A 23,532-nucleotide genomic window follows, 5' to 3' on the forward strand; every position below is an offset into this window, starting at 1 on the left:
TGTTCCGCCACCACGCCTCCAAAATGCCAGTACTGGTGATTCTGACACACCTCTCTCCTCCACCCCCTCCTCTTCTTCTTCCTCCATGGCCTCTTCCTGTGCTTTGTCCTCGGAACCAGCGGTGCTCCGTAGGCGTTCAAGGGGCTACGCAAGTACGCAGGCCAAAAGATGCCATGCGGTGCTTGAGCTGGTGTGCTTGTGGGACAGGAGCCACACTGGGGCAGAGGTTCTGTCAGCTCTGCAGGGGCAGGTTCAGAGGTGGTTGACGCCACACCAACTTAAGGCAGAAATGGTGGTTTGCGACAATGGCACCAACCTCCTCTCCGCCCTCCGACAGGGTCAACTGACCCATGTGCCCTGTTTGGCTCACGTCCTTAACTTGGTGGTGCAGCAGTTCTTGGGCAGGTACCCGGACTTACAGGATGTCCTGAGGCAGGCCAGGAAAGTCTGTGTGCATTTCTATCGGTCATATAATGCCAGGGCTTGGCTGGCAGACCTCCAAAAGAAATTTAACCTGCCCAAGAACTGCCTAATCTGTGACATGCCCACCAGCTGGAACTCAACGTTGGCCATGCTGCAGTGGCTGCACACGCAGCAGAGGGCCATCAATGAGTACCTGTGCCACTATGGCGCCAGGACAGGGTCAGGGGAGCTTGTTTTTTTTTTCCCCACGCCAGTGGGCCATGATCAGGGATTCATGCACTGTCCTGTCACTATTTGAGGAGGCCACGAGGATGGTGAGCAGTGACAGTGCATGCATCAGTGACACTGTCCCTCTTGTCCACCTGTTGGAGCACACGCTGCGTGGAATAATGGACAAGGCACTTGAGGCAGAACAGAGGCAGGAAGAGGAGGACTTCCCTAGCTCTCAAGGCCCCTTTATCCAGACAGTGTTCCTGCGTGCCCGACGATCACACAGGAAGAGGAGGAGGAGGAGGATTGTGTCAGCATGGAGGTGGAGCCTGGCACTCAGCATCAGCAGCAGTCTTTAAGGGATCAGTTATAGTCCCAAGAAACCCATGGACTTGTACATGGCTGGGAGGAGGTGTCTGCGGATCATGTCGTCCTTAGTGATCCAGAAGACTCCAGACCGAATGCCTCAGCAAACCTATGCTGCATGGCCTCCCTGATCCTGCAAAGCCTGCGGAAGGATCCTCGTATTCGTGGTATCAAGGAGAGGGATCAATACTGGCTGTCCTTGATCCATGTTACAAAGGTAAGGTTGCGGACCTTATTTTGCCATCGCAGAGGGAGCAGAGGATGAAACATCTTCGGGAGGCCTTGCAGAAATGTCTGTGCAACGCGTTCCCAGAGACTGGGAGGTTACAAACTCCTGTTCCTGGACAACGTGTTGCTGAGGCTTCGGTCAGTCAAAGAAGGAGCGGTGGAGAAGGTGGCCGTCTGACCGATGCGTTCAGACAATTTTTAGTCCGCAGCCCCAAGGTATGATCGGTTCCAGCAACCATCGCCAGCGTCTGTTTAACATGGTGCAGGAATACCTAGGGGCAAGATCTGACTTGGACACCTTTCCCACCGAAAATCCTCTTGGTTACTGGGTCTTGAGGATGGATCACTGGCCAGAGCTTGCACAGTATGCAATTGAGCTACTGGCCTGTCCTGCATCCAGCGTTCTTTCCGAATGCACATTCAGTGCTGCTGGAGGCTTTGTAATCGATCACAGGGTTATGTCTGTCCACCGACTCGGTCGATCGACTGACCTTCATAATAATGAATCAGTCTTGGATCACTACCAGCTACCAAGCACCTGATGCTGATGTAACTGAATAATTTTTTTTTAAATGTCAGATCCCTTCAAGACTGTCTATGCTGATGCTGAGTGACTATCCTGTTATGCTGAGTGATTATCCTCTTCCTCCTCAATGATCATGCTGATAGCTTGTAAGAACATTTTTGGTTCTGGGCGCCGCCACCAGTGGCTAAGGCCCAATTTTTACAGGGGCGTGTAATTACAATTTTTGATGCAATATTTTGCAGGGGGGTTCGTTGCTGCGCTCAACTATAGTATCTGTGAGGGGTTGCAGTGTTGTGGCACCAGCACCAGTGCCTAAGGCCCAATTTTTCAGCCCCTGTTTAACAGGGGCATGCCATTACAATTTTTGATGCAATACTTTGCAGCAGGGCTCGTTCCTGCACTCCAACTAGAGTATTTGTGAGGGGTTGCAGTGTTGTGGCACCAGCACCAGTGCCTAAGGCCCAATTTTTCTGCCCCTGTTCAACAGGGACACGTAGTTACAATTCTTGATCTAATATTTCACAGCAGGGCCCGTTCCAGTGCCCACCAAGAGAAACTGTGAGGACTTACAGTGTTGTGGCACCACCACCATCACCAAAGGCCCAATTTTTCTGCCCCTGTTCAACAGGGGCATGTAATTACAATTCTTGATCTAATATTTCACAACACAAACACCTAAGACCCAAATTTCTGCAGAGTATATAGGGCAGGCCCCTACTTTTAAACATCCAACTTACAAACGACTCCTACTTGCAAAAGGAAGAAGACAACAGGAAGTGAGATGAAATCTACCCCTAGGAAGGGAAATTCTCTCCTGTAAGAGTTAATATGGAAAAACGTTTCTCCTTTCCACTGATGCTTTATCACCAATCCTTGTTTCACTAAAAACCCCAAATTTTCTAAAAACATTTGTCATTGGGACAGAAAGTGAGGTGAAATCTTCTGAAGAGGAGCACAGACAGCAAAACAAATGTCACAGGGGTGATAACCCTTCCCTATGTTTTCCAAAAAGCTTAAAATAGATTTTTTTGGCTGGAGCTACACTTTAAAAATGTACCAGTTCAAAATTACAAACAGATTCTACTTAACAACAAACCTACAGTCCCTGTCTTGTTTGCACCGCCTGTATACTGCTGTTCAGAGTATATAGGGCCTGGTGGCCCCACGCCTTTCCTTTTTTTAAATTTGGGTCCCCTTAATATCCATACAAGACCCAAAGGACCTGGTTATATACTGGGGGAGGGGGGGGACCAATGCCGTTTGTCTCACTGATTTTCATCCGTATTGCCAGGACCCGACATTACATTAAAGCCGCAAGCAGTTTTAAATGACTTTAATTCCTTTAAAAATGTCATTTTGTGCAGGGACTGTTCTAAGCACAGGAAATACACGCCACTTTACAGGCATACTATAGACACCCCCCAGGTACGATATTTAAAGGAATATTTCACTTTTTTTTTACTTTAAGCATCATTAAAATCACTGCTCCTGAAAAAACAGCCGTTTTTAAAACTTTTTTTTGCATTGATACATGTCCCCTGGGGCAGGACCCGGGTCCCCAAACCCTTTTTAGGATAATACCATGCAAATTAGCCTTTAAAATTAACACTTTTGACTTCAAACGTTCGAGTCCCATAGGCGTCAATGGGGTTCTAACGTTCGTGCAAATTTTCGGTCCGTTTGCAGGTTCTGGTGCGAACCGAACTGGGGGGGTGTTTGGCTCATCCCTAGCCTCAGCTGACGCCTGATCGCAGGAGATAATGTCAGGTCCACACTGCTCGGAGACACCCGCTGGTGGACATCACTACTGTGGCCCAAGAACCAGAAAGTGCCACCAGCAGGTGAAATCTTTCATGACAGTTCCAGACTGCTAGGAGACACCCGCTGGTGGACACCAGTACTGCAAGCCAAAGGTCTGACAGCTTCCACCAGCAGGTGAAACCTTTCCTGACAGAAACCCTTGTTTCTCGCCAGAAAATTCACTCAGGTCAGCATCCCTATTCATGTTCAGTTTGAGAAATGTTTCATTCAGAAAAGGGAACTTGTTACTCACCAGAAAAATGTCCTAAATATGGATCCCTATTTTTGTACAGAATGCGGGAAATGTTTCACTCAGAAACACTCCCTTCTTGCACACACAGCTCAGAGCATCTGAACAACTTTCAAACTATGATATAAATTTTTTGCATAACATAAGTCTAAGTATAGAGGACTGCAAAGAATGGAAGATGGTGGCGAATTAATGTGGGTACCATGCATGCTCGGTAGGCACAATTCTCAGCTTGTCAGGTATTTAATTGTTCCTTTGCTAGTAATAGTGTAAAAAAATGTAAAAAATTCCAATGAGATTTGAAAACTTTATTCACATGGCTAAAGTAACAATCCTTCCACTTGTATTAAAGTTTTGTGAATTCAGCCTCATATGTTGTATTTCATTGATCAGTTTGTTTCTCATTCTATAAATATTAAAATTCTATCAAACTGTTGTTTTTTTTTATATTGTCTGGCTCTGATGTGAGGTATAATCTGTGTGTGTAATCATCGATGTAACCTGATAGAAGAATGGACCACGAGTCAGAGGGCAAAATGATAAAGCATATTTTAGGCTGCAGAATTTATATATGTCATATCTCCCAACCATCCCGGGTCCCCAACACCACAATAATCCATTCTACAGCAGCTGACATTTTCCCAAAAGAAGAGGTGGAGATACTGTACACCATATGAAAGGTCCATCTCCATTCCTCAATATAACGTCATGTTCCCAACAAATGATCAGGGGATACTGTACACCATATGAACGAACCATCTCCATTCCTCAATATAATGTCATGTTCCCACCAAATGAGGAGGAGATACTGTACAACATATGAAAGGTCCATCTCCATTCCTCAATATATTGTCATGTTCCCACCAAATGAGGAGAAGATACTGTACACCATATGAAAGGTCCATCTCCATTCCTCAATATAACATCATGTTCCCAACAAATGAGGAGGAGATACTGTACACCATATGAAAGGTCAATCTCCATTCCTCAATATAACTTCATGTTCCCAACAAATGAGGAGGAGATACTGTACACCCTATGAAAGGTCCATCTCCATTCCTCAATATAACATCATGTTCCCAACAAATGAGGAGGAGATACTGTACACCATATGAAAGGACCATCTCCATTCCTCAATATAACGTCATGTTCTCACCAAATGAGGAGGAGATACTGTAAACCATATGAAAGGTCCATCTCCATGTCTCAATATATTGTCACGTCCCTAACGTGAGGAGGAGATACTGAACACCATATGAAATATCTATCTCTATTTTATAAATATAATATAATGCAGTTAACTCTAATCTGCGGCAACCATGCAACATAAAAAATTGCACCCACAGTTGTATTTTAGAGGACCTCTGTTTTCAGAAAACATATAATAATCTGGAGGAATTTATATTTTATTATTATTATTTTTTTTTAATTTTATATTGCATTTGTAATATTTCTAGCCCAAAATTCAGATTTTAAAAGTGCAAAAAAAAAAAGAAAAGAAAAAAAAATTCTAGCGCCAAAACACATCAGGAGCCTGCACAGCATGTAAAAATACAGATAAAATCCCTTTATTGATTCAGTTTCAACTAAACTATGATGTGCGTGTATCATAATGTGTAAAATAAAACTGAAGAATGAGCTACAGAGGACAAAATATTAAGACATAACGTAGGATGCAGTTATTAAAACTACCACAAGATGGCGATATCACTTACTACGCGTGAAATACTCAGAAAGGAAGTGATGTAAAGTAGAAACAGGAAGTGATGTAAGAAAAAGAAAAGGTGATATAAAAGGAAAAACAGGAAGTTCTGAGAGAGAGAAGAACGAGGTGGAGAGGAGACATCGCTGGATTACACAGAGGAGGTAATGAGATATTATTATTATCCTCTTCCTCCATAGTCACTGTGATGTCTTTTATCTCCAACATCCACTACTACAGACATATCACATCCTGTATATTGGAGTTATTTTATAATATGTGTCCAGATACATCCTAAATATAGAACCATTTATCCAACTGTCCATCCAGAGCCTCTGGTTTATAGACCGGATACATTCTAAATATAGAACCATTTATCCAACTGTCCATCCAGAGCCTCTAGTTTATAGACCGGATACATCATAAATATAGAGCCATTTATCCAACTGTCCATCCAGAGCCTCTGGTTTATAGACCGGATACATCCTAAATATAGAACCATTTATCCAACTGTCCATCCAGAGCCTCTGGTTTATAGACCAGATATATCCTAAATATAGAACCATTTATCCAACTGTCCATCCAGAGCCTCTGGTTTATAGACCAGATAGATCAAATGACCACATAGATAATGATAGAAACCGACCACCGTCAAGTGAATGAAAGTATATTACGAAAATTCTAGATGAATGCTCTGCACACTGCTATACACTTTTAAATATTTCTGTATTTTGGGAATTTTAGAATTCTTACAATACGTGTTCAAATTGGCCAACTGCATCAAAGTAATCCCTCTCTGGCCAGTCCCGAATCTACTCAAAATGCAAATACATGTCTGCTTACTGCATACTTTAATGGACATAAAATAGTACCAGTATGGGGCAGACAGACACAGCTGGAGGGTATTAAACCTGACCGGATAGGTGAGGAGGATTCTGGGAAAGTACTTAGTAATAATTTAATTGTGCACAGGATAAATGAAGTAGTGAAGAGGACATCTGAGCAGTTGAAGAACAGATGCCGATCCCAGGATCCATCTTTAGAAGGACACAAGGATCTCTACAAGGACGTCATGATGGACAATCAGCCGCCCCTCACATCACCGGGTAAGAGGAGACTTTATTGTAAAGGAGAGAGCAGTACGGAGGGTCCACCTAGATCCCCCATCATCTGATAAACACATAGAAACAATGTATTCAGTCAGTGTGTGTGTTTCCTACAGATGGATCCAGTAATGGGAACCCACCAGAGATATGTTCCTGTCCTCTGTATTCCTGGGATTCCACACAGAAAGGTCACACCATCCCTCACCATCATCAGGTAGATGAGGAACAATGCCCTGTGAATATTTTTAAACAATTATGTTTGTTACAGTGTGTGTTTTATTATATATTCAGAGTGGAAACCCCGGGGATGATAATATCGATGTTAAAGAAGAGTATAAAGAGGAGGATGAGGAGTATGGAGTGATGGAGGAGTTTTCAAAAGGACACAAGGATATGACGGAGCCACCTAATACCAGGAACCCACCAGAGAGATGTCCCCGTCCTCTGTATTCCCGGAATTCCACACAGGAAGGTCACATCATCCCACATCATCATCAGGTAGGTGGAGTTGATGCATCTACGACTTGAAAATGATTCCAAATTGTATGAAATAAGTTAAGATAATTAGTGCTCATGTTTTGAGGATGTTCCGTTTTATCATTTTCTGGTTTTAGGGTGAGGAACTCATTGATATAAAAGCCGAGGTGAAGGAGGAAGAAGAAGAGACGTGTGTGATGGGTGATCAGCAGAGTATGAAGGAGGAAAAGGAGGAATCTGCTCTGAATATCAGCTCAAGTGAGTAGAAACTGATCACAATTTACTCTTACAGTTTAGGTCCACAAATGCCACTATAATTCAAAGCTATGCTTCTTGAGAACCAGTTCGCACCTATGTGCTGACTGAACGAGATCCACAGTCAGTTTCACTGGAAGCAAACACTTCCTGCTGGACCAACATGACAAAGGTCCATTTTCATTCTTCTGTATAATGTAATCATTCCGACAAAGGCTTCGAAGGAAGGTCTATTTCCATTCCTTTCAATGACCAAGCCATCAATGTCCGTACACTATCACCCAGTGTGCCATGGTTGGTTTGCTTATTTTGTCCACTTTTTTTGTTTTTTTAACTTTTGATTTTCTGCTTTAGTTTTACAATTGTTTGCTATTTCATTAAAAGGTCCATGTCATTCCTCACTGTCATGATTCATAAATTAGGTAGGGATATTGCACACCATCCCAGTGTCCTAGGAACCAATGATGCTTATTGCCTACCCAGCGTGAAGTTGTCATTCAGTGCCAATAGCAATATCGCCACCAAGCAAATGACCAGAGCCAGAGGGCGGGCGAACATGACAAATCTGGCTGCTTGGTTTGCTTATTTTGTAAAGTAAACCATGAAGGACTAGAGTTTGAAGCAAAGCCTGCATTGCCCCAAACCTGAACCTCATCCCTATTGTACACCATATAAAAGGTTATCCTCCATAATTCCATAAGACCTCATGTTACCAACAACTGCGGTGGAAGCACTGTCTACCATATGAAAGGTCCATCTCCATTCCTCAATATAAGGTCATGTTCCGAACAAATGAGAAGGAGATAATGTACACCATATAAAACGTCCACCTCCATTCCTCAATATAACGTCATGTTCCCAACAAATGAGGAGGAGATACTGTACACCATATGAAAGGTCCATCTCCATTCCTCAATAAAATGTCATGTTCCCAACAAATGAGGTGGAGATACTGTACACCATATGAAAGGTCCATCTCCATTCCTCAATATAACGTCATGTTCCCAACAAATGAGGTGGAGATACTGTACACCATATGAAAGGTCCATCTCCATTCCTCAATATAACGTCATGTTCCCAACAAATGAGGAGGAGATACTGTACACCATATGAAAGGTCCATCTCCATTCCTCAATATAACGTCATGTTCCCAACAAATGAGAAGGAGATACTGTACACCATATGAAAGGTCCATCTCCATTCCTCAATATAAGGTCATGTTCCCAACAAATGAGGAGGAGATACTGTACACCATATGAAAGGTCCATCTCCATTCCTCAATATAACGTCATGTTACCAATGAGGAGGAGATACTGTACACCATATGAAAGGTTTGTTTCATCATAACAATGTAATCAGTGCACAAATAATGATGCCTAGTATGGTTTGGGTGTACCATCTGGTCTGGTTTGTATTTATAGTTCGCTGTTAGGATTGTATCCAATTCAGTTCCAGAGCACTGAGAAAGTTTAGAATGTTGAACTGATATATATATGTCTCCGGAATACAAGGTGTAAAAAAATAAACAAAATATATTTTAAAATTTCCTTCCAACAGATGGACGGTATCGTTCAGAGATCAATACATTGGAGAGAAGTCTTATTACGTCTCCTGGTAGTAGTGCAAAATCTCCTACAAAAGTAACATTTTACTATTTGGTCAGACCAATGGATCCTTCTAATCCTGAGGACTCTTCTGAGAAATCCCATACTATGACTTCAGATGTCCATCTAAGATCAATGGATCCTTCTAATCCTGAGGAACCTTCTGAGAAATCCCATACTATGACTTCAGATGTCCATCTAAGATCAATGGATCCTTCTAATCCTGAGGAACCTTCTGAGAAATCCCATACTATGACTTCAGATGTCCATCTAAGATCAATGGATCCTTCTAATCCTGAGGAACCTTCTGAGAAATCCCATACTATGACTTCAGATGTCCATCTAAGATCAATGGATCCTTCTAATCCTGAGGAACCTTCTGAGAAATCCCATACTATGACTTCAGATGTCCATCTAAGATCAATGGATCCTTCTAATCCTGAGGAACCTTCTGATAAATCCCATACTATGACCACAGATGTCCATCTATCCCATAATATGACCTCAGATATTCATCTATCCCATACTATGACTTCAGATGTGCACCTAAGTTCTCACGGTGCTGGCAGATCAACAGATCCATCCCATCCCCAGAAACCCTCTTCAACCCACGAGGGAGCTCACACAGGAGGGAGCTCATTGTCATGTTTGGTGTGCGGGAAACCATTCACTAAGCAAAATGCACTTGTCAACCAAAAGAAACCTCACAAGCCTGAGAGTTCTTATTCATGTTCGGAGTGCGGAAAAAGTTTCGCCAAGAAACAAAACCTTCGTATACACCAGCGAACGCACACTGGTGAGCGTCCCTTTTCCTGCTCCGAGTGCGGAAAATGTTTTTATGAGAAACAACACCTTCGTATACACCTTAGAACTCACACTGGTGAGCGTCCCTTTCCTTGTCCAGAGTGCGGAAAACGTTTTTCGGAAAAGCGAAACCTTCACAAACACCAGAAAACTCACGCGAGCGAGCTTCCTTATTCCTGTTCAGAGTGCGGAAAAGGTTTTCCTACCAAACAAAACCTTGTGAAACACCAGAGAATACATACGGGGGTGCGCCCCTTTTCCTGTTCGGAGTGCGGAAAATGTTTTTCTACCAAAGAGAACCTTGTTATACACCAGAGGATTCACACGGGCGAGCGTCCCTTTAGCTGTTCAGAGTGCGGAAAATCTTTTTCTGAAAAGGGGAGCCTTCGTAAACATGAGAGAACTCATACGGGGGAGCGTCCCTATGACTGTTTAGAGTGCGGGAAGTCCCTTTCTAGTAAAAGATGCCTTCATAAGCACCAGAGAACTCACACGGGGGAGCGTCCCTTTTCCTGCTCCGAGTGCGGAAAATGTTTTTCTGACCAAGGGTTCCTTCTTAAACACCAGGGAGTTCATACGGGCGAGCGTCCCTTTTCCTGTTCGGAGTGCGGAAAAAGTTATTGTGACCAGACAAGACTTCGCAGACATCAGAATAAAGAACACTGTTGAGCATCCGTATAATAAAGAAATGATTGGTGCTGTTCTCTATTAGCAGTGAGCGTGCTCTTGAGGTTTTTAATTGTTACTTTGCTAGTAATCGTGTACTATAAAAATAAAAAAAATAAATGAATAAAAAGTCCAATGAGATTTGAAAATTCCAGTCACATGATTAAAATAATGACCCTTCTACTTGTGTTAAAGCTTTGTGAATTCAGCCGCATATGTTGTATTTCAATGTTCAGTTTTTTTTTTTTTTTTTTTAGTTTTAAAACTCAAATTGTTGTTTTTTCATTTGATTTGTGTTTTTTGTCTGGATTTGATGTAGACTTGTACATGACGAAAATAATTGTTTCTATTCATTAATCTAGTTATTTATTTTTGTTAAATTCCGTAGATTCGTTCAATTCGTGTTCGGAATTCGTATTTGGAATTTTTCAAATTTTCTTCGCATTTACCAATTTTCATTTATTTTTATTTTTTTCGGTTCAAAACGTTCGAATAGATAAATTTTGAATGGGTCGAATCGAAAACGTTTAGATGGAATGCGGCAAAGTGAACAAACAAAAGAAAAATCTTTGTTAAATGATTACATTGACTCTTTAACCCACTTGAGATCCGCGCTATAGCTGAATGACGGCTACAGCGCGGACCTGCTTTGCTGGGACTACGTCTATTGACATTGTCCCGTGCACGAGCGGCCTGCGCGGCCCCTGCAGGGCGCACGCGGCGCGCTCTGTGATCAGCGAGTCTATGAGCGAGTCCATTCTTCCCGACATCCCTGGCCGTTGGTTGTCGGGGTCTGTGGGCTGGGGGCTTATCGGAATCCGGGAGCCCCCTTTAATAAGAGGGCCCCACCCATGTGAATGAGTATGGGGTACATCGTACCCCTACCCATCCACCTAGGGAAAAAGTGTCAATAAAAAAAACACACTAGACAGGTTTTTAAACTAATTTATTAGACAGCTCCGGGGGTCTTCTTCCGACTTCGGGGGTCTCTCGGGCGTCTTCTCCCGATGTCCGGTTCTTCTCCGCTCTCTCCTGCGTCTTCTCCCGATGTCCGGTTCTTCTCCGCTCTCTCCGGCGTCTTCTCCCGATGTCCGGTTCTTCTCCGCTCTCTCTGGCGTCTTCTCCTGATGTCCGGTTCTTCTCCGCTCTCTCTGGCGTCTTCTACCGATGTCCGGTTCTTCTCCGCTCTCTCCTGCGTCTTCTCCCGATGTCCGGTTCCTCTCCGCTCTCTGGTCACCGGGTGATGTTGACCACGGCCCCTTATGACCTCACAGTCCCAGCATGCCCAGGGACTGTGACGTTATAAGGGGGCACGGTCACTGCCTATATAAGTCATCGCGCACCGCTCACACACCATTACAGCGGGAGAGAGCGTTGTGTCAACATCAGTAGAAGAGAAGAGGAGAAAATGACGCAGAAGTCCGGGCCACCGCTAGCAAAAGAGCGGCAAATGGGCAGAAGATAGCGGAGGAGCCCGGCAGAAGAACCGGAGAGCGGGAGAAGAGGCCGAAGACCGGGTGAAGAACCGAACATCGGGAGAAGAGGCCGGAGAGAGCGGAGAAGAATTGGACATCGGGAGAAGATGACGGAGAGACCCCCAAAGTCGGAAGAAGACCCCTGGAGCTGTCTAATAAATTACTTTAAAAACCTGTCTAGTGTGTTTTTTTTTATTGACGCTTTTTCCCTAGGTGAATGGGTAGGGGTACAATGTACCCCATACTCATTCACATAGGGTGGGGGGCCGGGATCTGGGGGCCCCCTTATTAAAGGGGGCTCCCGGATTCCGATAAGCCCCCCGCCCGCAGACTCTGACAACCAACAGCCAGGGTTGTCGGGAAGAGGCCCTTGTCCTCATCAACATGGGGAGAAGGTGCTTTGGGGTGGGGGGGGCCCGCAGGGTGCCCCCCTCCCCCAAAGCACCCACCCCCCCATGTTAAGGGCATGCGGCCTGGTACGGTTCAGGAGGGGGGGGGGCGCTCGCTCGTCCCCACCCCCTTTCCTGACCGGCCGGGCTGCGCGCTCGGATAGGGGTCTGGTAGGGATTTTGGGGGGACCCCATGCCGTTTTTTCTGCGTAGGGGGTTCCCCTTAAAACCCATACCAGACCTAAGGGCTTGGTATGCCCCGTGACGGGGCTCACAAGGTGTCAATCTCGCCGATAAAAGTGGCGAGATTGACTTCCTTTTCTAGTCCCGTCGTACCTGAGTCACGTTCAAAATGAACAGACTTGTTCGTGTGTGGGCAAGTCCGTTCATTTGGAAAGTCCGTCGTAACTCCGTCGGGAAATAGGTCCGCCGGAAAGTCCGGTCGTGTGTAGGCAAGGCTGTTCGTAAAAAAAGTCCGGCGGAAGTCTGTCAAAAGTCCGTTGGACCAGTCCGGTCGAAAAGTCCGACCGTTTGTATGTTGCATAAGTGACACTTTTGACACTTTTTATTTTTTGCGCTGTAAACAAAAAAAAAGACAGACAATTTTGAAAAAAAAAACAATATTTTTTTACTTTTTTGCTATAATAAATATCCCCAAAAAATATATAAAAAAAAAATTCTTCTTGCTCAGTTTAGGCCGATATGTATTCTTTTACATATTTTTGTTAAAAAAAAATCGCAATAAGTGTATATTGATTTGTTTGCGCAAAAGTTATAGCGTCTACAAAATAGGGGATATAGTTATGGCATTTTTATTATTATTTTTTTTTTTTACTAGTAATGGCAGTGATCTGCGTTTTTTTTAATCGGGACTGCGACATTGCGGCGGACACTTTTTACACTTTTTTGGGAACATTGACCTTTATACGGCGATCAGACCAAAAAAATAGCCACTGATTACTGTATAAATGTCACTGGCAGGGGAGGGGTTAACACTAGGGGTCGATCAAGGGGTTAACTGTGTGTTCCCTATGTGTGTTCTAACTGTAGGGGGGGTGGCCGCACTAGAACATGACAGAGATCACTGTTCGCGATGACAGGGAACAGAAGATCCCTATCATGTCACTAGGCGGACATCGAGTCTGTGGGCACGCTCCCACGGCGGGCGCGCCCCCGCTGGCCAGCTTTGAAGAAGGGACATATGGGTGCGCCCATTTGCCCACTCGTGCAATTCTGCCGACGTATATCGGCGCGCGGCAGTCGGGAAGTGGTTAAATCACTATTGGCTTAACTGAAACAGCATTATTTCGAAATGGTACTCTAATAACACACACAGACTTTGGTTTCAGCAATATGTGTACAGTTAGAATTCGACTGGAGATCGATGTAAAATTTGATCCGAATTTTCTAAAAATTTGGACAAATTTTGTTTCGTTATTCGGAGCATTTGGTAAAATTTGTTTATATTGTAATTCCGGTATTCGGATATATCCAAAACTCAGAATAACTAAAAAATGTGTCCAAATATTAATTTGGAATGGAACGAACCGCAAAAGGCTAATTTAATGTGAGGTATAATCTGTGTGTAGAATTATCAATGTAACCTAATAGAAGAATGGACCCCGAGGCAGGGTGTCAGGAACCACAAACCAGGCCGAGACAGAAAATGCAGGTAAAAATCACACCTTTAATGAAACAGCAAAAATAACACAGTTCAGGAATGTAGTCAAAAGCAGAAGCCAGGGTTTGGAAGCCAGAGCGGGTAATCAGACGAGCCAGGATCAGGAAGCCAGGAGTCAGCGTTGTCAGAAGCCAAAAAAAAAAAAAACTGGATCAGGACTCAGAAAAGACGTCAGCCAGGCCAAGTCATACCAGGAACACAGCAGAGACACACTGGAGATGTTGACCACGCAAGGGCACAGAGAGGCTGTAGACTGGAATAATGAGGCTAGTAATGGTAACCAGGTGAGTCGCTGTGGAAACAATGAGTGGCTGATAATTAACCGACAGCTTAGCAGCCTTGAGCACTGAGAAGAGAGCTGGTGGCAATAGCAGAAGCCCAGCCCTGACATCTGGATCACCTGCTGGTGGCACTGTGCTTCCCAGAGTGGAAGGTTGTAGTTTCTGTGTCTACCAGCGGGTGTCTCCCAGAAGCCAGCAGATCCCAGTAATCAGTTTCACAGCGACTCACCTGATGCTGGCTGCTGGTAGGGTATTTAGGTCCTCCCCTACTAGTGCCTCTTGCTCCAGTGTTTTACTCTGCTGACAGAGACCTGATCTTGTTCCTGCACTGCATTCTATGCCCTACTTCCTCTTTTCTGCTCCTCTTGATCCCGATCTTAGTCCTGGTTCCTCCTCCTTTATATCTCTTTCTTGCATCTACAGTCTACTCGGTCTCCTAAGTATAGTTACACAGATTTGGCCATCCCTGCTGCTGATTCCTGACACAGAGGGCAAAATGATGAAACATATTGTAGGCTGCAGTATTTATATATCTCAAGGCGGTGTTGTCATTCCCCCCAACCTTCTCGGATTCTGTGGGACTGTCCTTGGATTTCGTAGAAATCCCGGAGTCCTGCAGTCCCAGAACCCTTTGCCTGAAAAAAAATGGGGCACTTGGCTCCAAAAACCAACCTCACGGGGATGCATTGGCACCTAGATTATGTGCCCTGAATCTCCTGCAGGGTGCACTGGGTTCCTGACACCATGATCACCCATTCTATGGACGCCAGCATCTTTCCCCACCAGCTGTTTGTTACAATGTTACAGGGTCAGAGCTAAGAGAAGCCTCCTCTAGACCAGGGATCTCCAAACTACGGCCCTCCAGCTGTTGTGGAACTCCATGTCCCATGAGACATTGTAAAAATCTGACATTCACAGACATGACTAGGCATGATGGGAATAACTGGAGGGCCATAGTTTGGAGACCCCTGCTCTAGACTCTTCTTTAGTTTGTGACACCAGGGAAGCCCAGGACTCATGATCCAAGGAAGAAGGACTACCCCCTGGCTCTGAGCCATACTCGGTGAAGGGAGTGATGTGGAAGGAGGGATGGAAAAGAGCATTTGTGCTGGGGAGCAATTTGGGGGGCATGATATGTTCTAAAAGGGTGGTGATGGTGGGGTATGGGGGATGGGAGGGAGTGTAAGGAGGATTTATGCAGGGAGGTAGAATATAGGGAGGATTTAATTGGGGAGATTGTGTTAGAAGGGGATAAGATGCTGGGAGTGGTGATTGGAGGAAACAGGTTTGTACTGGAAGGCCAATTTTGGTTGAGGGGGTCTGTGCTGGAAGGGGAAGCAAATATGTGCTGGGTGGGGGATTGGAGGAAAAGATTTGTGCTTGGAGGGGGAGGAAGAGGATTTGTACTAGCAGAAGGATGGGGTGGGGGATTTGTGCTAGAGGGACTAATTTGGGAGGGGAAGGAGGTGGGGAAAATAGGAGGGGGGGGGGTGGAGATTAGTGCTGGAAGGTGAGATTATCGCTGAAAGGGTAAAGTGGGTAAAATATTGCTTGCAGGGGGAATTTTGAACTCTCTTGACCCTTACACTGTGTGTGTGTTACACACTCCTGGCACCTGCACACTTTTGTACTCCTGACCCCTCTGTGCAGGGAAAAGGGGACCCCACCCTGCAGGAGAAATGAAAAGCAATGCGTAGAGAGGGCGGGACGGTGCATAGAATGGGTGCAATTATTTTGTTAAACCTTCCAGGTTGTGTTATCTTTGTCATTTCTAATCAGACGATTAAGCCACACACAATATGTAGTGTAATTTACCACACCAACATTTTTCAGTGGCGCACTTTGGTTAACCTTCTCCATGAGATGTCCATCATGTTCAAATTCTAAAGTTGGGAGGTTTGTGATGTTATGTAGCATGGCGACTTGTATAAATTTTAACCCTCTCGACCTTGGCAGTGGATGGTTCCCAGTGGTTCAGTAGAATCGTTTATGATAGGGACTTCAGGGTTCCACTCTTTATATTGTCCTTCACTAGCTTTTTCCTATCTAGGAGCCCCTAAAGGCAGCACAACCTGGCTTGACCAGGATCCTATGACATATCTGACTGAATCCCCTGCTAGAGAACCCACATTTAAGAAAGGCACAGGAAAGTTCCATGGGGAGTTCCCGTTATTCAAGAATAATGCAATGTCTGGAATGATACATATCTTTTATATTACTTTACTAAATAATTCAAACAAAGTTCTGTAGATTTGGCCACTTCCCAGGTGGTGGCACAATAGCTTGGTAACAGCACAAACAGAGTTACTCAAAATTCTTTACATAGAGATCTGTGTCCTACTGGGATAAAGTCCAGGTATCCCCTAGTATAAGGTATGCCCCCCTTCTTACCTTGTCTTACCCTCATCCAACCATCTTTCTCAGCTTCTGAATGTAAAGATGATCAAATGAAAGATCCTTTTCCATCCCTCAATATAACGCCATGTTCCCAACAAATGAGGAGGAGATACTGTACGCCATATGAAAGGTCCATCTCCATTCCTCAATATAACGTCATGTTCCCAACAAATGAGGAGGAGATACTGTACACCATATGAAAGGTCCATCTCCATTCCTCAATATAACGTCATGTTCCCAACAAATGAGGAGGAGATACTGTACACCATATGAAAGGTCTATCTGTCAGAAACCATGAAATCAGACAGAGACAGAAGTACAGTTAAATCACACTTTAATGTCTAATGTTTAATAGTAATAATGTCTAATGTTTATTAATAAAAGTGAAAGGAACAAACGTAGTCAAAACATAGCCAAAGTTCAGTAACCAGAATGGATAGTCAGCCAAGCCAGAAGTCAGGGATCAAAGTAGTGGAACAGCAAGCAGGATCCGGACCCAGAAGGGATGTCAGCAGAGCCAGTCTTTAAACAGGAATGCAGGAGATGTTTCTTGTGATGTCGACCAAGGCGAAGGCAGAGCTCCTCTGGACTGGACGGCTTAAGTAGGCAGGACAGTCGAGCAGGATATTAACAACAGCTGAGTAACTGCGAAGAGAGATGGAAGCTGGCAATTAGCTGACAGCTGAGTGGCCAGCTCAGAGAAGGAAGGGCTGAACCCAGCCCTGACACCATCTCCATTCCTCAATATAATGTCATGTTCCCAACAAATGAGATGGAGATACTGTACACCATATGAAAGGTCCATCTCCATTGCTCAATATAATGTCATGTGCCCAACAAATGAGGAGGAGATGCTGTACACCATATGAAGGGTCCATCTCCATTCCTCAATATAATGTCATGTTCCCAACAAATGAGGAGGATATACTGTACACCATATGAAAGGTCCATCTCCATTCCTCAATATAACGTCATGTTCCAAACAAATGAGGAGGAGATACTGTACACCATATGAAAGGTCCATCTCCATTCCTCAATATAACGTCATGTTCCCAACAAATGAGGAGGTGATACTGTACACCATATGAAAGGTCCATCTCCATTCCTCAATATAACATCATGTTCCCAACAAATGAGGAGGAGATACTGTACACCATATGAAAGGTCCATCTCCATTCCTCAATATAACGTCATGTTCCCAACAAATGAGGAGGAGATACTGTACACCATATGAAAGGTCCATCTCCATTCCTCAATATAATTGTCACTTTCCCAACAAATGAGGAGGAGATGCTGTACACCATATGAAAGGTCCATCTCCATTCCTCAATATAACGTCATGTTCCTAACAAATGAGGTGGAGATACTGTACACCATATGAAAGGTCCATCTCCATTCCTCAATATAATGTCATGTTCGCAACAAATGAGGAGGAGATACTGTACACCATATGAAAGGTCCATCTCCATTCCTCAATATAATTGTCACTTTCCCAACAAATGAGGAGGAGATGCTGTACACCATATGAAAGGTCCATCTCCATTCCTCAATATAACGTCATGTTCCTAACAAATGAGGTGGAGATACTGTACATCATATGAATGGTCCATCTCCATTCCTCAATATAACGTCATGTTCCCAACACATGAGGAGGAGATACTGTACACCATATGAAAGGTCCATCTCCATTCCTCAATATAATGTCATGTTCGCAACAAATGAGGAGGAGATACTGTACACCATATGAAAGGTCCATCTCCATTCCTCAATATAACATCATGTTCCCAACAAATGAGGAGGAGATACTGTACACCACATGAAAGGTCCATCTCCATTCCTCAATATAATTGTCATGTTCCCAACAAATGAGGAGGAGATACTGTACACCATATGAAAGGTCCATCTCCATTCCTAAAAAAATTATCTCGAGCAGTATAATGTGCGTGTGTCATAAGCTATGAAATATAAACGAAGAATAAGCTACGAGGCAGAAAGCAAAGTAATAAAATGTAACATAGCGTGCAGTTATTAAAATCACCACAAGATGGCAATATCACTTACTGCGTGTGGAATGCTCAGACAGGAAGTGATGTAAAATAGGAACAGGAAGTGATGTAAAATAGGAACAGGAAGTGATGTAAAATAGATACAGGAAATAATGTTAGGTGAAAACAAGGCGTGATATAAGGGAAAGAATCACTGGATTACACAGAGGAGGTAATAAGATATTATTTTATATTTACACCCAGTAACCCCCGTCATGTCTGTTCTCCCAGTGGCAGCTGGTGCTCAAAATTTTTTGGGGGGCAGAAACAAACTGAAAAATACAGAAACCCCCCCCCCCCCATCAATTGTATCCTCACTGTGCCCATCAAACGCAGCCACTTGTGCCCGTCATATGCAGCCACTGTGCCCACCGACCCTCCCCCACTCACTCTGGCAGCACATCCGACCCCCAACCTGCACGCGCGGCTCTGGCAGCACCCCCCTGACACTTACTGCCAGGCAGCAGCTCCGTGCACCAGAGCAGCGGCGACCTCCGCTCCAGCACGTGTCTACACCGCTCCTCTTCCTAAGCGCCAGGCATCCAATAGGGTGGCCTGGAGCTTTGGCCAATCAGGAAACAGGTCTGACGCCCTGCCTCCTGATTGGCGGGGAGGAAGGTTAGTGTGAAAATGGCGAAAATTCATTCGCTATCGTCACACAATTGGGTAGGATCAAGGCGCACTCTATGCACCCCGAGCCCACCCTATTTTGAAGCCTATTAGAGCCACTGGCTCTAATCGGGTGCTTCAAAAAGTACCACCCCCTCCCGCCCCCGCCATAGGAATGCATGCGTCCGGCATCCTGAAGGGGGCCAGGGGCGTTGATTGGGGGGGGGGGCCTGTGCGCCCACACTACATGGGCCGCCACTGCTTCCTCCATAGTCACTGTGATGTCTTTTATCTCCAACATCCACTACTACAGACATATCACATCCTGTATATTGGAGTTATTTTATAATATGTGTCCAGATACATCCTAAATATAGAACCATTTATCCAACTGTCCATCCAGAGCCTCTGGTTTATAGACCGGATACATCCTAAATATAGAAACCATTTATCCAACTGTCCATCCAGAGCCTCTGGTTTATAGACCGGATACATCCTAAATATAGAACCATTTATCCAACTGTCCATCCAGAGCCTCTGGTTTGTATACCGGATACATCCTAAATATAGAACCATTTATCCAACTGTCCATCCAGAGCCTCTGGTTTATAGACCAGATACATCCTAAATATAGAACCATTTATCCAAATCACATGACCTTCTAGATAAGGACCACTGTCAAGTGAATGAAAGGATATTACATAAATTGTAAGTGAATGCTCTGCACACTTCTATACACTCTTACATATTTCTAGATTTTGCAATACGTGTTCAAGCTGACCAACTGCATTAAAGTAATCCTTCTTTGGATTATTTAATTGTGCACAGGATAAAGGAAGTATTGAAGAGGAAATCTGGGCAGCTGAAAAAAGAAATCTGCCAATTCCATGATCCATCTTTAGAAGGACACAAGGATCTCTACAAGGACGTCATGATGGACAATCAGCCGCCCCTCACATCACCGGGTAAGAGGAGACTTTATTGTAAAGGAGAGAGCAGTACGGAGGGTCTACCTAGATCCCCCATCATCTGATAAACACATAGAAACAATATATTCAGTCAGTGTGTGTGTTTCCTACAGATGGATCCAGTAATGGGAACCCACCAGAGAGATGTCCCCATCCTCTATATTCCCGGGATTCCACACAGGATGATCACAACTATGCACGCTGTTATCAGGTTGGTTGAAGCATCTAAAACATGAATGTGACTCAACTATACAATACAGTTTGTGAACCCTACAAAATATTTTATTTGTGGTCTTGTATCATTAAACCTTATATTTGCCAACCATTTCCTTGGTTTAGGGTGACAATCTGAGATCTATAAAAGTTGAGATTAAAACAGAAGAAGAAGAAGAAACATATGTGACAGACGATCACTCAATGGTAGAGGGTTCCGCGATGATGCCAATTAAAGAGGAGGAATCTTTCCATATCATGAAGGAGAATCAGCCGCCCCTCACATCACCGGGTAAGAGGAGACTTTATTGTAAAGGAGAGAGCAGTACGGAGGGTCCACCTAGATCCCCCATCATCTGATAAACACATAGAAACAATGTATTCAGTCAGTGTGTGTGTTTCCTACAGATGGATCCAATAATGGGAACCCACCAGAGAGATGTCCCCGTCCTCTGTATTCCCGGGATTCCACACAGGAAGATCACACCATCCCTCACCATCATCAGGTAGATGAGGAACAATCACTGATAGTATCATTAGGATCTGTACATTATCTGCATTGTTACAATTGATGTCATTTTTATTATATATTCAGAGTGGAAACCTGAGAGATTTTAAAGTTAAGCTTAAAGAGATAAAAGAGGAGGATGATGAGGATGGGGTGATGGAGGCGTTTCCTAAAAGACACAAAGATCTGTACCAGGACACCATGGTGGAGTCATCCAGCTACAGAAACCCACCAGAGAGATGTCCCCGTCCTCTGTATTCCTGGTATTCCACACAGGAAGGTCACATCCTCCCTTACCATCATCAGGTAGGTGGAGTTGCAGTATCCGCGACTTAAAAATGATTATAAATTGTATGAGGTAATCATCTCTGAGGTCTCCGGGTATTAGTGCTCATGTTTTGAGGTTGTTCCTTGTTATCATTTTGTGTTTTTAGGGTGAGGAACACCTTAATATAAAAGAGGTGAAGAAGGAAGAAGAAGAGACGTATGTGATGGGTCATCAGCAATGTATAAAGGAGGATGAGGTTATGGATACCATTAAAGTGGAGGAATCTTCTCCAGAATTCCACTCAGGTGAGTAATGAGCAGAAACTGTTCACATTTCACTTTTACCAGTTTAAGGCCACAAATGTCGCAAAAATCCAAGGCCATCCTTCTCTAGAACCAGTTAGCACCCAATTGTTGACTTAATAAGAGCTACAGGCAGTTTAACTCTCCATGAAGTCTCAGAAGCAAATTCCAATATACATTATCTCACAAAAGTGAGTACACCCCTCACATTTTTGTAAATCTTTTCTTCTATCTTTTCATGTGACAACACTGAAGAAATGACACTTGTCTACAATGTAAAGTAGTGAGTGTACAGCTTGTATAACAGTGTAAATTTGCTGCCCCCTCAAAATAACTCAACACACAGCCAATAATGTCTAAACCGCTGGCAACAAAAGTGAGTACACCCCTAAGTGAAAATGTCCAAATTGGGCCCAAAGTGTCAATATTTTGTGTGGCCACCATTATTTTCCAGCACTGCCTTAACCCTCTTGGGCATGGAGGTCACCGGAGCTTCACAGGTTGTCACTGGAGTCCTCTTCCACTCCTCCATGACGACATCACGGAGCTGGTGGATGTTAGAGACCTTGCGCTCCTCCACATTCCGTTTGAGGATGTCCCACAGATGCTCAATAGGGTTTAGGTCTGGAGACATGCTTGGCCAGTCCATCACCTTTACCCTCAGCTTCTTTAGCAAGGCAGTGGTCGTCTTGGAGGTGTGTTTGGGGTGGTTATCATGTTGGAATACTGCCCTGCGGCCCAGTCTCTGAAGGGAAGGGATCATGCTCTGCTTCAGTATGTCACAGTACATGTTGGCATTCATGGTTCCCTCAATGAACTGTAGCTCCCCAGTGCCGGCAGCACTCATGCAGCCCCAGACCATGACACTCCCACCACCATACTTGACTGTAGACAAGACACACTTGTCTTTGTCCTCCTCACCTGGTTGCCCCCACACACGCTTGTCACCATCTGAACCAAATAAGTTTATCTTGGTCTCATCAGACCACAGGACATGGTTCCAGTAATCCATGTCCTTAGTCTGCTTGTCTTCAGCAAACTGTTTGTGGACTTTCTTGTGCATCATCTTTAGAAGAGGCTTCCTTCTGGGATGACAACCATGCAGACCAATTTGATGCAGTGTGCGGCGTATGGTCTGAGCACTGACAGGCTGACCCCCCACCCCTCTAACCTCTGCAGCAATGCTGGCAGCACTCATACGTCTATTTCCCAAAGACAACCTCTGGATATGACGCTGAACACGTGACCTCAACTTCTTTGGTGGACCATGGTGAGGCCTGTTCTGAGTGGAACCTGTCCTGTTATACCTCTGTATGGTCTTGGCCACTGTGCTGCAGCTCAGTTTCAGGGTCTTGGCAATCTTCTTATAGCCTAGGCCATCTTTATGTAGAGCAACAATTCTTTTTTTTCAGATCCTCAGACAGTTCTTTGCCATGAGGTGCCATGTTGAACTTCCAGTGACCAGTATGAAAGAGTGAGAGCGATAACACCAAATTTAACACACCTGCTCTCCATTCACACCTAGGACCTTGTAACACTAACAAGTCACATGACACCGGGGAGGGAAAATGGCTAATTGGGCCCAATTTGGACATTTTCACTTAGGGGTGTACTCACTTTTGTTGCCAGCGGTTTAGACATTAATGGCTGTGTGTTGAGTTATTTTGAGGGGGCAGCAAATTTACACTGTTATACAAGCTGTACACTCACTACTTTACATTGTAGCAAAGTGTCATTTCTTCAGTGTTGTCACATGAAAAGATAGAAGAAAAGATTTACAAAAATGTGAGGGGTGTACTCACTTTTGTGAGATACTGTACTTCACTCTGGCACAATACAAAGGATGTTTCTCTTGGCCTTTCCAAGTGTAAAGTCATTCTAAGCCTAACTCTTCAGAGGTAGCAATAATTAGAGGGCTGTACTAACTGGTAGTATAACAAAGATGGGGTGGAATCAAAGGAACATATCAAATACACAAA

General features: G+C 44.2%; 2 protein-coding genes across 3 annotated transcripts in view; both read left to right on the top strand.

The window, feature by feature from the left end:
* The window catches only part of LOC141105443 (uncharacterized), a 32,338-nt gene extending 21,740 nt beyond the window's left edge, over nt 1–10,598 (top strand). The window contains exons 12-18 of the mRNA XM_073595298.1: nt 3,728–3,900; nt 5,558–5,669; nt 6,478–6,611; nt 6,728–6,825; nt 6,903–7,109; nt 7,226–7,346; nt 8,901–10,598. Of these exons, the coding sequence (XP_073451399.1) occupies nt 3,728–3,900; nt 5,558–5,669; nt 6,478–6,611; nt 6,728–6,825; nt 6,903–7,109; nt 7,226–7,346; nt 8,901–10,420 (2,365 nt within the window). The 3' untranslated portion in view covers nt 10,421–10,598. The remainder of the gene's footprint in view (nt 1–3,727; nt 3,901–5,557; nt 5,670–6,477; nt 6,612–6,727; nt 6,826–6,902; nt 7,110–7,225; nt 7,347–8,900) is intronic.
* Nucleotides 1–23,532, top strand: part of LOC141104681 (uncharacterized) — a 122,737-nt gene that overhangs the window by 95,867 nt on the left and 3,338 nt on the right. Inside the window, exons 4-8 of one of the 2 annotated variants that reach the window (XM_073594345.1) lie at nt 20,376–20,473; nt 20,602–20,767; nt 20,884–20,981; nt 21,071–21,289; nt 21,418–21,556. In XM_073594345.1, coding sequence (XP_073450446.1) covers nt 20,376–20,473; nt 20,602–20,767; nt 20,884–20,981; nt 21,071–21,289; nt 21,418–21,556 — 720 coding nt within the window. The remainder of the gene's footprint in view (nt 1–20,375; nt 20,474–20,601; nt 20,768–20,883; nt 20,982–21,070; nt 21,290–21,417; nt 21,557–23,532) is intronic. The other variant, XM_073594346.1, reaches the window with a different exon arrangement.

The sequence above is a fragment of the Aquarana catesbeiana genome, linkage group LG08 (assembly GCF_042186555.1).
Source record: "Aquarana catesbeiana isolate 2022-GZ linkage group LG08, ASM4218655v1, whole genome shotgun sequence".
NCBI classification, from domain to species: Eukaryota; Metazoa; Chordata; class Amphibia; order Anura; family Ranidae; genus Aquarana; species Aquarana catesbeiana.